This window comes from Chiloscyllium plagiosum, chromosome 5, assembly GCF_004010195.1.
Source record: "Chiloscyllium plagiosum isolate BGI_BamShark_2017 chromosome 5, ASM401019v2, whole genome shotgun sequence".
Classification (NCBI taxonomy): domain Eukaryota; kingdom Metazoa; phylum Chordata; class Chondrichthyes; order Orectolobiformes; family Hemiscylliidae; genus Chiloscyllium; species Chiloscyllium plagiosum.
The window spans coordinates 67,883,848-67,895,195 of record NC_057714.1 but is presented as its reverse complement, the minus strand read 5'-3'; the positions used below and the strand labels follow the sequence as shown (position 1 = coordinate 67,895,195).

At 41.9% G+C, this 11,348-nt stretch overlaps 1 protein-coding gene across 1 annotated transcript in view; it reads right to left on the bottom strand.

Moving 5' to 3' along the window:
• Positions 1-2,202: 2,202 nt before the first annotated feature.
• zgc:110410 (uncharacterized protein LOC553618 homolog) overlaps positions 2,203-11,348 on the bottom strand; it is a 34,889-nt gene continuing 25,743 nt past the window's right edge. The window contains exons 9-10 of the mRNA XM_043690247.1: positions 10,322-10,369; positions 2,203-2,534 (exon numbers count right to left, since the gene is read on the bottom strand). Of these exons, the coding sequence (XP_043546182.1) occupies positions 2,385-2,534; positions 10,322-10,369 (198 nt within the window). The 3' untranslated portion in view covers positions 2,203-2,384. The remainder of the gene's footprint in view (positions 2,535-10,321; positions 10,370-11,348) is intronic.

Here is an 11,348-nt window from a genome sequence, read left to right as displayed (position 1 = left end):
TTATTCTAAGTAAATCTATGTAACTATCAATATTTATTAACGTTTGGATCCTTTCGATTCTGGGGAGGTCATGCTCGTAAGTATAGCAGTGGTCAACTTTCTTTATCTTGGCCAGGAACATGTGATTTAAGATTATAGGATGGTTCGAGGTTGTGAAAATTCCCAGCTGGTTATGGTATGTTTATAAGTTCCTACATTTGCTACCTTCTTGATCATGAAAAACATGTTACTTTGCATTTTCTTTTGTGTATGTCTTTTCCATGTTGTTGTTGTTGAACCTATAGATGCCAACATGTATAATTTGACATTTTGAACTGCATTCGTCCTTTCAAAGTAATCAACCTTTTTGAACTCTGTGATCTTTTATTTATGGTAACACAACTCTCCAACCTTCTCTTTATTATTTTATATTTCCTTATGTGGATGTTTTCATAATTGGTTATTGGTAAATATTTCCAGACTTAAAGACATATGAACTGAAGTACTTTTCTGGCTCACTTCAGTTTCACTGTTTATAAATCATTATATTCAGTACTTCTAATTTTCAATTGTACAATTTCTACTAATCCAAATCACAACTAGGTGCAGAAGGTTTGGAATAAACACGTTTTGGAATATTCCACTCCCTAACCACCCGATACCTGGAGGAAGAATGCCACATCGTCCGCCTTGGGACCCTTCAATCAATGTAGATTTCACCAGTTTCCTCATTTCCCCTCCCCCCACCTTAATCCAGTTCTTGGAATATTAAGACAAAGGAAGCTTTGATAAAATGATACATTTTAATTTGGGTATCCACCAGTTGTTTTGTTTGTAAAGCTTTATCTTATTTAGGGAATTTTAATGGTGGTTTTATGTTGCGATAAGTTATGGATATAGTTTAGATTTTATAGTGTGGCATTTAAAATCATGTGACCTGGTGCAGTAAAACCAGAACTACAACTATTGGATGTTTAAATAGTTGTGCTTTTCCCTCATCATCTAAACGAACAGATAATTGCTTTCTGAAAAGAAGGCTTGCATTAAAAAAGCATCAGTTATAAATAATCATACGCATTAGCTGAATGCACGATTGGTGTGATATATGCTTAAGGTATTTTCTTAAACTCGAGAGTGTGTTGCTGGAAAAGCACAGCAGATCAGGCAGCATCCAAGGAGCAGAGAATCGATGTTTCGGGCAAAAGCCTTTCACCAGGAACGAGGTTGTGAGCCTCTGGGGCTGAGAGATAAATGGAAGGGGGGCTGGGGGAAGGTAGCTGAGAGTGTGATAGGTGGATGAAAGTGGGGGTAATGGTGATAGGTCAAAGGGGAGGGTGGAGCGGAAGGAAGATGGACAGGTAGGACCGGTCATGAGGGCAATGCCGAGTTGGAAGGTTGGAACTGGATTAAGGTGGGGGGAGGGGAAATGAGGAAACTGGTGAAATCTACCTTGATGCCGTGTGATTGAAGGGTCATAAGGCGGACGATGAGGCATTCTTCCTCCAGGCATCGGGTGGTTAGGGAGTGGTGATGGAGAAGGCCCAGGACCTGCCCAGCTCCTTTTCCACCTATCCACTCCACCCTCTCCTCCCTGACCTATCACCTTCATCTCCTCCCCCACTGACCTATTGTACTCTATGCTACTCTATCCCCACCCCCACCCTCCTCTAGCTTATCTCTCCACGCTTCAGGCTCTCTGCCTTTATTCCTGATGAAGGGCTTTTGCCCGAAACGTCGATTTCGAAGCTTTTCGGATGCTGCCTGAATTGCTGTGCTCTTCCAGCACCACTGATCCAGAATCTGGTTTCCAGCATCTGCAGTCATTGTTTTTACCTGGTACGGTGAGTTGAAGCGTTCAGCCACAGGGTGGTGGGATTGGTTGGTGCAGGTGTTCCAGAGATGTTCTCTGAAACACTCTGCAAGTAGGCGTACTGTCTCCCCAATAAAATGGAGACCGCATTGGGAGCAACAGATAAAGTAAATGACATGTGTGGAAGTGCAGGTAAAACTCTGATATATACGGAAGGCTCCTTTGGGGCCTTGGACGGAGGTGAGGGGGAAGGTATGGTGCAGGTTTTGCAATTCTTGCGGTGGCAGGGGAAGGTGCCGGGAGGGAAGGGTGGGTTAGTGGAGGGCGTGGACCTGACAAGGGAGTCATGGAGGGAATGGTCTTTACAGAAGGTGGTTAGGGGTAGGGAGGGAAATATATCTCTGGTGGTGGGGTCTGTTTGTAGGTGGTGGAAATGGCAGAGGATGATGTATGTGGAGTTTGTTGGCTAGAATGTTAGGACCAGGGAGGTTCTGTCCTTGTTGCGGTTGGAGGTGTAGGGTTCGAAGGCAGAGGTGTGGAAAGTGAATGAAATACGCTGGAGGGAATCCTCAACTGCATGGTGCGCTGGGACTCCCTAACGACTCAGACCAATAATTTGGAGTATGAAAAGGAAGAGATTTATGATGTCAAGGTAGAGATTCAGAGCTGCAAATATGTACTCCTCAGGGCTCAGACTGTATCTGTGCTTTCCTCCCAGCATTAATTGAGTGTCAACCACCAGGTACTAAAAGAGAAATAGAAAGAAATGTTTATGTTCATAATTGAAATACGTTAAATGTGATGAGATAAATGTAACTTGGCAGGAATTCCATCAATTGGCTATGACACTATTGCTAGGGACTAATATGCTCCTGCAAAATTTCAGTCATACCATATTTTGTTTTAATAACAAAATAACATTTTTTAGCTCGTTATCAATTACTTTTGGATGGAGGCTTTACGCTCCCTACCTCTAAGCTAGAAGCTCCACATTCAAGTCCTGGCCATGACTTGTTGGTCATAGAAGAGAATTCATGATCTGCCTATGACTCCTTTCACCACTTCCCCACTATTCCCCAAAGATAAAAACAGTATGCATGCAAAATTATATAAAAAGAATTATCTTTGGTGCTGCAATTATTACATCGATGAAATTGGTGACTATTCCAAATGAACCTTATTCAACCAACAGCAATAGAGCTGAATAGTCAATTTGTCCTTGCTCTAATTGTTTAGGTAAGATAATGGAAGAATTCTTTGCTGTTCTTCAAATAGTAAGTGGGATTTTTACCATTCACTCAATGAAGCAGACAAGATTTGTATCAATGGACACCAGTCTGGAAAGGGCCAACCTGAGTAAAAGGAAATTGATGCTCATCTATCCCAGACCTCTGTGCTTGAATAAATCAAATCAGGTTTCCAACCACCAAATCAAAGCAGTCTAAGTTCTGTGTAACTGTGACAAAGGCAAACTGTCCTTCCTCTTCCTTCTCACTATTTGTGCCTTCAACAAAGCTAACAGCATTATCTTCTTTCTTTTTTTGTCCAGTGTTGTCCAGCTGATGTGTTCCATTCTTATCCAACTTGTAGCCAGAGAATCAGATGCAATGCCTTCATTTTATGCTTCTGTGCCACTACTTCTGATGTTTCCCAGAAGCCTCTGTTCCTCTCTCTCATTTCCTCCCTACATGTTAGCTCTTATGATATCATCACAAAACACAGTATTAGTCTCCACATATATTTCACAAATCCCAGCTCTACTTCACCACTGCCTTTCTCAATCCCTCCATTGTCAGTTGGCTTGTCCAACATCCAATAACTGGATGAGCAGAAATGATCTATTAACTATTGGAAAGTTAAAACTGTCGTCAGTGGTCCCACTAGAAACTCTATTCCCTAATCATTGACACCATCCCTCTCCCTCAGAACTGTCTGAAGTTGAACCAAATTGTTCACAAGCATGACATCATATTATGAGATTCGCTTTCAACTGCATAGCTGCACCATCACTAAAGTTGCATCTCTGTAACATCACCCACCTCCACGCTTGCATCAGCTCATGTGCTGCTGAAGTTGTCATGCATGCCTTCATTACTTCTCAACTTGAATATTCTCATGCCCTCCAGGCTGCTCTCCCACATTCTCCCTTCCTTAAACATGAAATTATCCAAAACTCTGCTGTCTGTGTCTTTACTCTCAAGTAGTGTTCTCATAAATATACACTGGCTCCTTGCTAAGTTTTAAAGTATTCATTGATGTTTTCAATAGCCTCTTTTCTGCTCTCCATCTCTAATCTCCTCCAGGACCATAATATTCCAAAGAAACTTTGATTCTCCAATTCTATTTTCCTGAGCATTCCTGATCTAATTGCTCCACTATTTGTCTGCCAATTCCATAAGTTTTAGAGTTCCTTCCTTACCTCACTTCCCTACTTTAGGATTTAACTTAAGATCTGCCTTTTTCACCAAACCTTTTCAATTTGCCCTAATATCTCCCTATATCATGGAATCATCGAGCTGTACAGCATGGAAACAGACCCTTCGGTCCAACTTGTCCATAATTCAATCAGACATATGAGTGTAAGTAAGGCCATTTGGCCCATCAAGTCCACTCTGCCATTCAATATGGCTGATGGGCATTTCAACTCCACTTACCTGCACTCTCTCCATAGCTCTTAATTCCTTGCGAGATCAAGAATTTATCAATCTCTGCCTTGAAGACATTTTACATCCCGGCCTCCACTGTGTTCTGTGGCAATGAATTCCACAGGTCCACCACTCTCTGGCTAAAGAAATGTCTCCTCTTTTCCGTTCTACATTGACCCCCTCTAATTCTAAGGCTGCGCCCACGGGCCTTAGTCTCCCCACCTGACGGAAACAAATTCCCAGCATTCATCCTTTCTAAGCCATGCATTATCTTGTAAGTTTCTGTTAGATCTCCCCACAATCTTCAAATTCTAATGAACACAATCCTAGGATCCTCAGCCGTTTATCATATGTTAGGCCTACCATTCCCGGGATCATCTATGTGAATCTCCACTGGACATGCTCCAGTGCCAGTATGTCCTTCCTGAGATGTGGGGTCCAAAATTGGACACAGTATTCTAAATGGGGCCTAACTAGAGCATTATGAAGTCTCAGAAACACATCACTGCTTTTATATTCCAATCCTCTTGAGATAAATGACAACATTACATTTGCTTTCGTAACCACGGACTCAACCTGCAAGTCAACCTTTAGAGAACCTTGCACTAGCAATCCCAAGTTCCTTTGTACGTTAGCATAATGAATTTTCTCACCGTTTAAAAAATAGTCCATGCCTGTGTTCTTTTTTCCAAAGTGCAAGACCTCGCATTTACTTACGGTGAATTTCATCAGCCATTTCCTGGACCACTCTCCTAAACTGTCTAAATCTTCCCACCTGCTCAGAATTACCTGCCTGTCTGCCTAACTTCGTACCATTGGTGAACTTCGCCAGAATGCCCCCAGTCCCTTCATCTAGCTCATTAATATATTAAGTGAACAGCTGCAGCCCCAACATTGAACCCTGCGGGACACCACTTGTCACTAGCTGCCATTCTGAAAAAGAACCTTTTATCCCAACTCTCTGCCTTCTGTCAGACAGGCAATCCTTGATCCATGCCAGTAGCTCATCTCGAACACCATGGGCCCTCACCTTACTCAGCAGCCTCCTGTGAGGCACCTTATCAAAGGCCTTTTGGAAGTCTAGATAGATAGCATCCACTGGTTTTCCCTGGTCTAACCTACTTGTTACATCTTCAAAGAATTCTAACAGGTTTGTCAGGTATGACTTCCCCTTACTAAATCCATGCTGACTTTTTAAAATCCGATTCTACACTTCCAAGAATTTAGAAATCTCATCCTTAACGACGGATTCTCGAATTTTACCTACAACCGAAGTTAGGCTAATTGGCCTATAATTTTCCATCCTTTCTTGAACAAGGGGGTTACAACAGCAATTTTCTAATCATTTGAGACTTTCCTTGACTCCATTGATTTTTGAAAGATCACAACCAATGCCTCCGTTATTTCCTCAGCCACCTCCCTCAGAACTCTAGGATGTAGCTCATTGGGGCCAGGAGATTTATCAATTTTTAGAACTTTCAGCTTTTCTGGCACTTGCTGTTTTGTAATGGTTACCATAATCAAAACTGCCCCCGACTCTCCTTAATTGTTGGGATATTACTCATGTCTTCCATTGTGAAGACTGACACAAAGTACTTATTACGTTCTTCAGCTATTTCCTTATATCCCATCACTAGCCTTCCTGCATGAATTTGGAGCAGCCCAATTTCTACTTTTGCCTCTCATATGTTTCTTATGTATTGAAAGAAACTTTTACTATCATTTCTAATATTACTGGCTAGTTTACCTTCATATTTGATCATCTCCTTCCTTATTTCTGTTTTTGTTATCCTCGGTTTGTTTTTGTAGCCTTCCCAATCTTCTGATTTCCCAGTGCTCTTGGCCACTTTATAGCCTCTCTCTTTTTTTTTGATACATTTTCTGACTTCCTTTGTCAGCCATGGCTGTCCAATCCCCACACCCCACCCCGGATAATCTTTCTTTGGGATGAACCTCTGTACTGTGTCCTCAATTGCACCCAGAAACTCCTGCCATTGCTGCTCTCCTGTCTTCCCCACTAGGCTCTGCTTCCAGTCGATTTTTGTCAGTTCTTCTCTCATGTCCCTGAAATTACCTTTATTTAACTGTAACACCATTATCTCCAGTTTTGACTTCTCTCTTTCAAACTGCAGACTGAACTCAACCATATTATGATTGCTACCTCCTAAGTGTTCCCTTCCTTTAGTATAAAGTCTGGCTGATTACATAGCACTAAGTCCAGAATAGCCTGCTCCCTTGTGGGCTCCATCACAAGCAGTTCCAAAAAGCCATCCTGTAAGCATTCCATGAATTCCCTTTCTTTGGATCCACCGGCAACATTATTCACCCAGTCCATTTGCAAATTGAAGTCCCTCATGATCACTGTGACGTTGTCTTTCTGACATGCCCTATCTATTTCCTGGTACATCTTGCGTCCCAGGTCCTGACCACTGCTGGGAGGTCTGTACATAACTCCCATTATGGTTTTTTCACCTGTGTGGTTTCTAAACTCCACCCACACAGACTCCACATCATCTGGCCCTATGTCATTCAGTGCCATAGATTTGATTTCATTCTTAACAAACAAGTCAACCCCGCTCCCTCTGCCCACCTCCCTGTCTTTTCAATAAGTTTGTAAATTCTTGGATGTTTAACTGCCAGTCCTGAACCCCTGCAATCATGTCTCCGTGATGCCTACAACATCATAACTATTCATGATAATTTGCGCTGTTAATTCATCTACATTGTAACGAAAACTATTAGCATTCAGGTAAAGCGCTTTAATGCCAGTTTTTTTATCCTCATGATTTCCAACATCCCTAGTAATATGCCCTCAGTTATCCTTCTTTTTTGCTTCATTCCTAGAATGCCTTGAACTTAAACCCTGCACACATGCTAACTGGCTGCTTATCTTTCTACTTGACTTCATACTCCCTGTTGCTTTCCCTTTCCCTTCCCCCCAACTCACAAGTTTAAAGTCCTAGTGACCACCCTATTTATCCTTTTCATCAGAACACTGGTTCCAGATCGGTTCAGGTGGAGACTGTCCCATCGGTACAGATCCCCTTCCGCCCCGCTTCCAAAACTGATGCCAATGTCCCATGAAATGGAATTCCTCTTTCCCACACCAATCTCTTAACCATGTGTTTACTTCCCTAATTTTCTTATCCCTATGTCAATTAGCACGTGGCTCAGGCAGTAATCCGGAAATTATGACCCTTGAGGACCTATACTTCAATTTCCTCCCAAGTGCTTGATACTCCCCAAACAGGTCCTCCTTCCTAGCCGTGCCTATGTTGTTAGTGCCAATGTGGACCACACAACTGGTTCTTCTCCCTCCTGCTCCAATATCCTTTCAAGCCAGACAGAGATGTCCTGCACCCTGCCTCCAGGCAGACAACACACCATGCAGGGCTTCCGATCCAGCTTGCATAGGATACTATCTGTCCCCCTAATTATAATATCCCCTCCAACAACTACTTGTCTTTTTGCTCCCCCCTCTTGAATGGCCTTCTGCACCATGGTGTAGTGGTCAGCTGGCTCAATCTGTCCACAGCCCTTTTCCTCATCCAGACAGAGGGCACAAATCTCATACCTGTTGAACAAGGTCAAGGGCTGAGGCTCTCCAGTTCTGAACTCAGCATCCCCCTACCTGCCTTACTTACAGTCATATTCAGTTGTTCCTGATCACTAACTGAATTTGAATTACTTAATCTAGCGGGTATGACTGCCTCCTGAAACAAAGCGTCCAGGTAACTCTCCCCCTCCCGGATGTGCTGTCATGTTTGAAGCTCATATTCCAGATCATCAACTCTGATCTGGAGTTCTTCCAGCAACTAACACTTGCTGCAGATGTGGTCACTGCCGTTCACAATGGGATCAGCCAGCTCCCATATCATACAGTTACAGCACATCACCTGTCCAGCTATCTCTACTTATTTAATTAATCTATACAAAATTTATCAGTTAAATAATTTCTAGAACTTCCCTATGGTCTTATTCAACTAACCAACTAATACTAAACTTTTAATCAATTATACGATACACAAGAAATATCAATTGAAACTACTTACCTTAGCAACATACGAGGGTCCTTTTTTCTGTTTAGATGAGGAAGGCGGGTGGAAGGCATTACATTCTATATACCCAGCAGTCCTCTACGCCTCATTGTGACCCCTCCCTCTGGTGCTCCTTTAAAAGCCTCACTTACCCAGCAGTCCCATGTCCATTCCTACTCAGTGTTCGCTCTGCCAAGGTAAGTTTTTATATTTTAAATTTACCTTCCCGTTGGGCCTCTGGTCCTCACTGTCACTCCTCCCACTCCAACAGCCGTAGAAAAAATTCCGCCAAAGAAAACACCTTTCCTTGTCCATGCCATCCAGATATCCTAAATTAATTTAATCCCATTTGCTAACATTTAGCCCATATCCCTCTAACCTCTTCCTATTCATACTCCATCTAGATGCTTTTTAAATGTTGTAATTGTACCAGCCTCCGCCACTTCTTTTGGCAGTTCATTCCATATACACACCACCCTCTGCATGAAAACTTTGCCCCTTAGGTCCCTTTTCAAACTTTCCTTTCCCACTTTAAGACTCTAATTTTAGACTCCACTACGCTGGGGAAAAGACCTTGGCTATTCATTCCATCTATACCCCCCCATGATTTTATTAACTTCTATACGGTCACACCTTAGCCTCCAACTCTCTAGGGAAAATAGCCCCAGCCTATTCAGCCTCTGCCTCTAACTCAAACACTCCAACCTTCACAATATCCTTGTAAGTCTTTTCTGAACCCTTTCAAGTTTCACAACATCCTATAGCAGGGAGACCAGGATTGCACGCAATATTCCAAAAGTGACCTAACCAATGGTCTGTACAGCCATACTATAATGTCCGAACTCCTATACTCAATGCACTGACCAATAAAGGCAAGCACCTCCTTCACTATCCTGTCTAACTGCAATTGTACTTTCAAGAAACTATGAACCTGCATTCCAAAGTATTTTTGTTCAGCAACTCTAAGTCCTGGCTTGACTTGCCTTTCCAAAATGCAGCACCTCATATTTATCCAAATTAAACTCCATCTGCCACTCCTGGGTCCATGAGCCCATCTGATCAAGCCCATTACACTCTGAGGTAACCATCTTGTCTATGGGGTTGGTGTTTTTTCTGGAACCCTGTGAAATACCATGGCATGTTTAATTCTGCTGCAAGTGCGACAGAAATGTAAGTTGTTGAATGTGATGAACTTGACAAGAGCGTAGCTCTCAATTGCGGTCAAGTGGAATATTTATCAGAGCATATTGCTGAGCAGATAAGCGTATTCCAAAGACTAAGCAAAGGTTCAAGAAACATAACATTAAATGCTTTGTGGCTGTATGGTGGCTCAGTGGTTAGCACTGCTGCCTCACAGTGCCAGGGACCTGGGTTCAATCCCAATCTCAGGCCACTGTCTATATGGAATTTGCACATTCTCCCTGTGTCTGTGTGGGTTTCCTCCTGGTGCTCCGGTTTCTTCCCACAATCCAAAGATGTGCAGGTCAGGTGAATTGGCCGTGCTAAATTGCTCATTGTGTTAGGTGCATTACTTAGGGGTAAGTATAGGGTAGGGGATGGGTCTGGGTGGGTTGCTCTTTGGAGGGTCGGTGTGGACCTGTTGGGCCAAATGGACCGTTTCCACACTGTAGGTAATCTAATCTAAACTAGAAATAATCATAGTTAATAGGTAAATGCAGCACTATTCAAAGTAAAATGTCCTGGCAACAATGTTTGATCAACAGCATTACAGAAATATTTCACTCCATGTTATAGATGGAAGCAACAGTTATTTAACCAATTTATTAGGAAAGCTTACGGAACATATGTAGGATTGTGATCTGAAGAGACGAGATGCGAAAAATACTTACAATAGAGAAGACCAATGTTCCTAAGGAGGCATAAACGATATGGAGCCACTGTAAGAATAATTTTAATTTTTAAATTGATCAGCTTTCTCTGAATATCATGGTTCATTACTCAGTATAGTTTGGTCAGTTTACTGCACAAATCCAATAATAGGGCCATAGAGGTTTCTTCTAAGGGATAATTTTACAACTTTGCACATACAGTGGCCTGTCGGGATTCTATTAATCAATTTGGAAATAGGCAGCTCTGGAGCACACCGGAAGTGTGTGTGTAGAGGTCATTGGGAAGTTGTGATGTATTAACATTGTTAGGATCACTGACAGCTGTGTTCATTTCCCAATATGTGCTAGTGATCACTTTGCGATCAGAGAGCAAATTGGTTGCTGTTATTCATTATTCAAAATTACAAACTTTAAACTTCTGTGTTTCAATTTTGTGCTTATAGTGTTGATCAAATTGCTGGGTTAAATCTATATTCAAATCTCAATTGGATTAAACATCTTCCTTTATAACCTGCTCTCCATGGTGGTTCAATTGCAGGAGGCCAACTTGATAACTAATTCTTTGTTGATTTTCTTTGGATCCTCTCCAACATATTTTTGATGATAGGCTAGGCAACATTGTACTCAAAATATCTGAAATATAATTATATTGGATTGCAATTGCTCAACTTCACAAATAATCAAAATATCTCCTATATAAGTAACCACATATTGATTGGATTCTTTCATCAAATGGTCAATACAAAACACAAATCCATTTGCTTTGCCATTACCTAACAGAGAGCGAGGTGTTCATCATATCATTTACCCTGTTTCCTATTCATATGTAGGTTATGATCACCATATAAATTCAGCTACTGTTTCATAGCATATCTTATTCAGTCTAGATTCCTTCAAACAGTTGTAAAAATGAGATGGAATAAGTACTTTATTGAACCATTTCTGGAACCCGCACCTTCCCCTCCCCTCCCCCAAACACACACACACTGACATTGTTAGGAATGCAGGAACAGTCCATTCTGTCCAT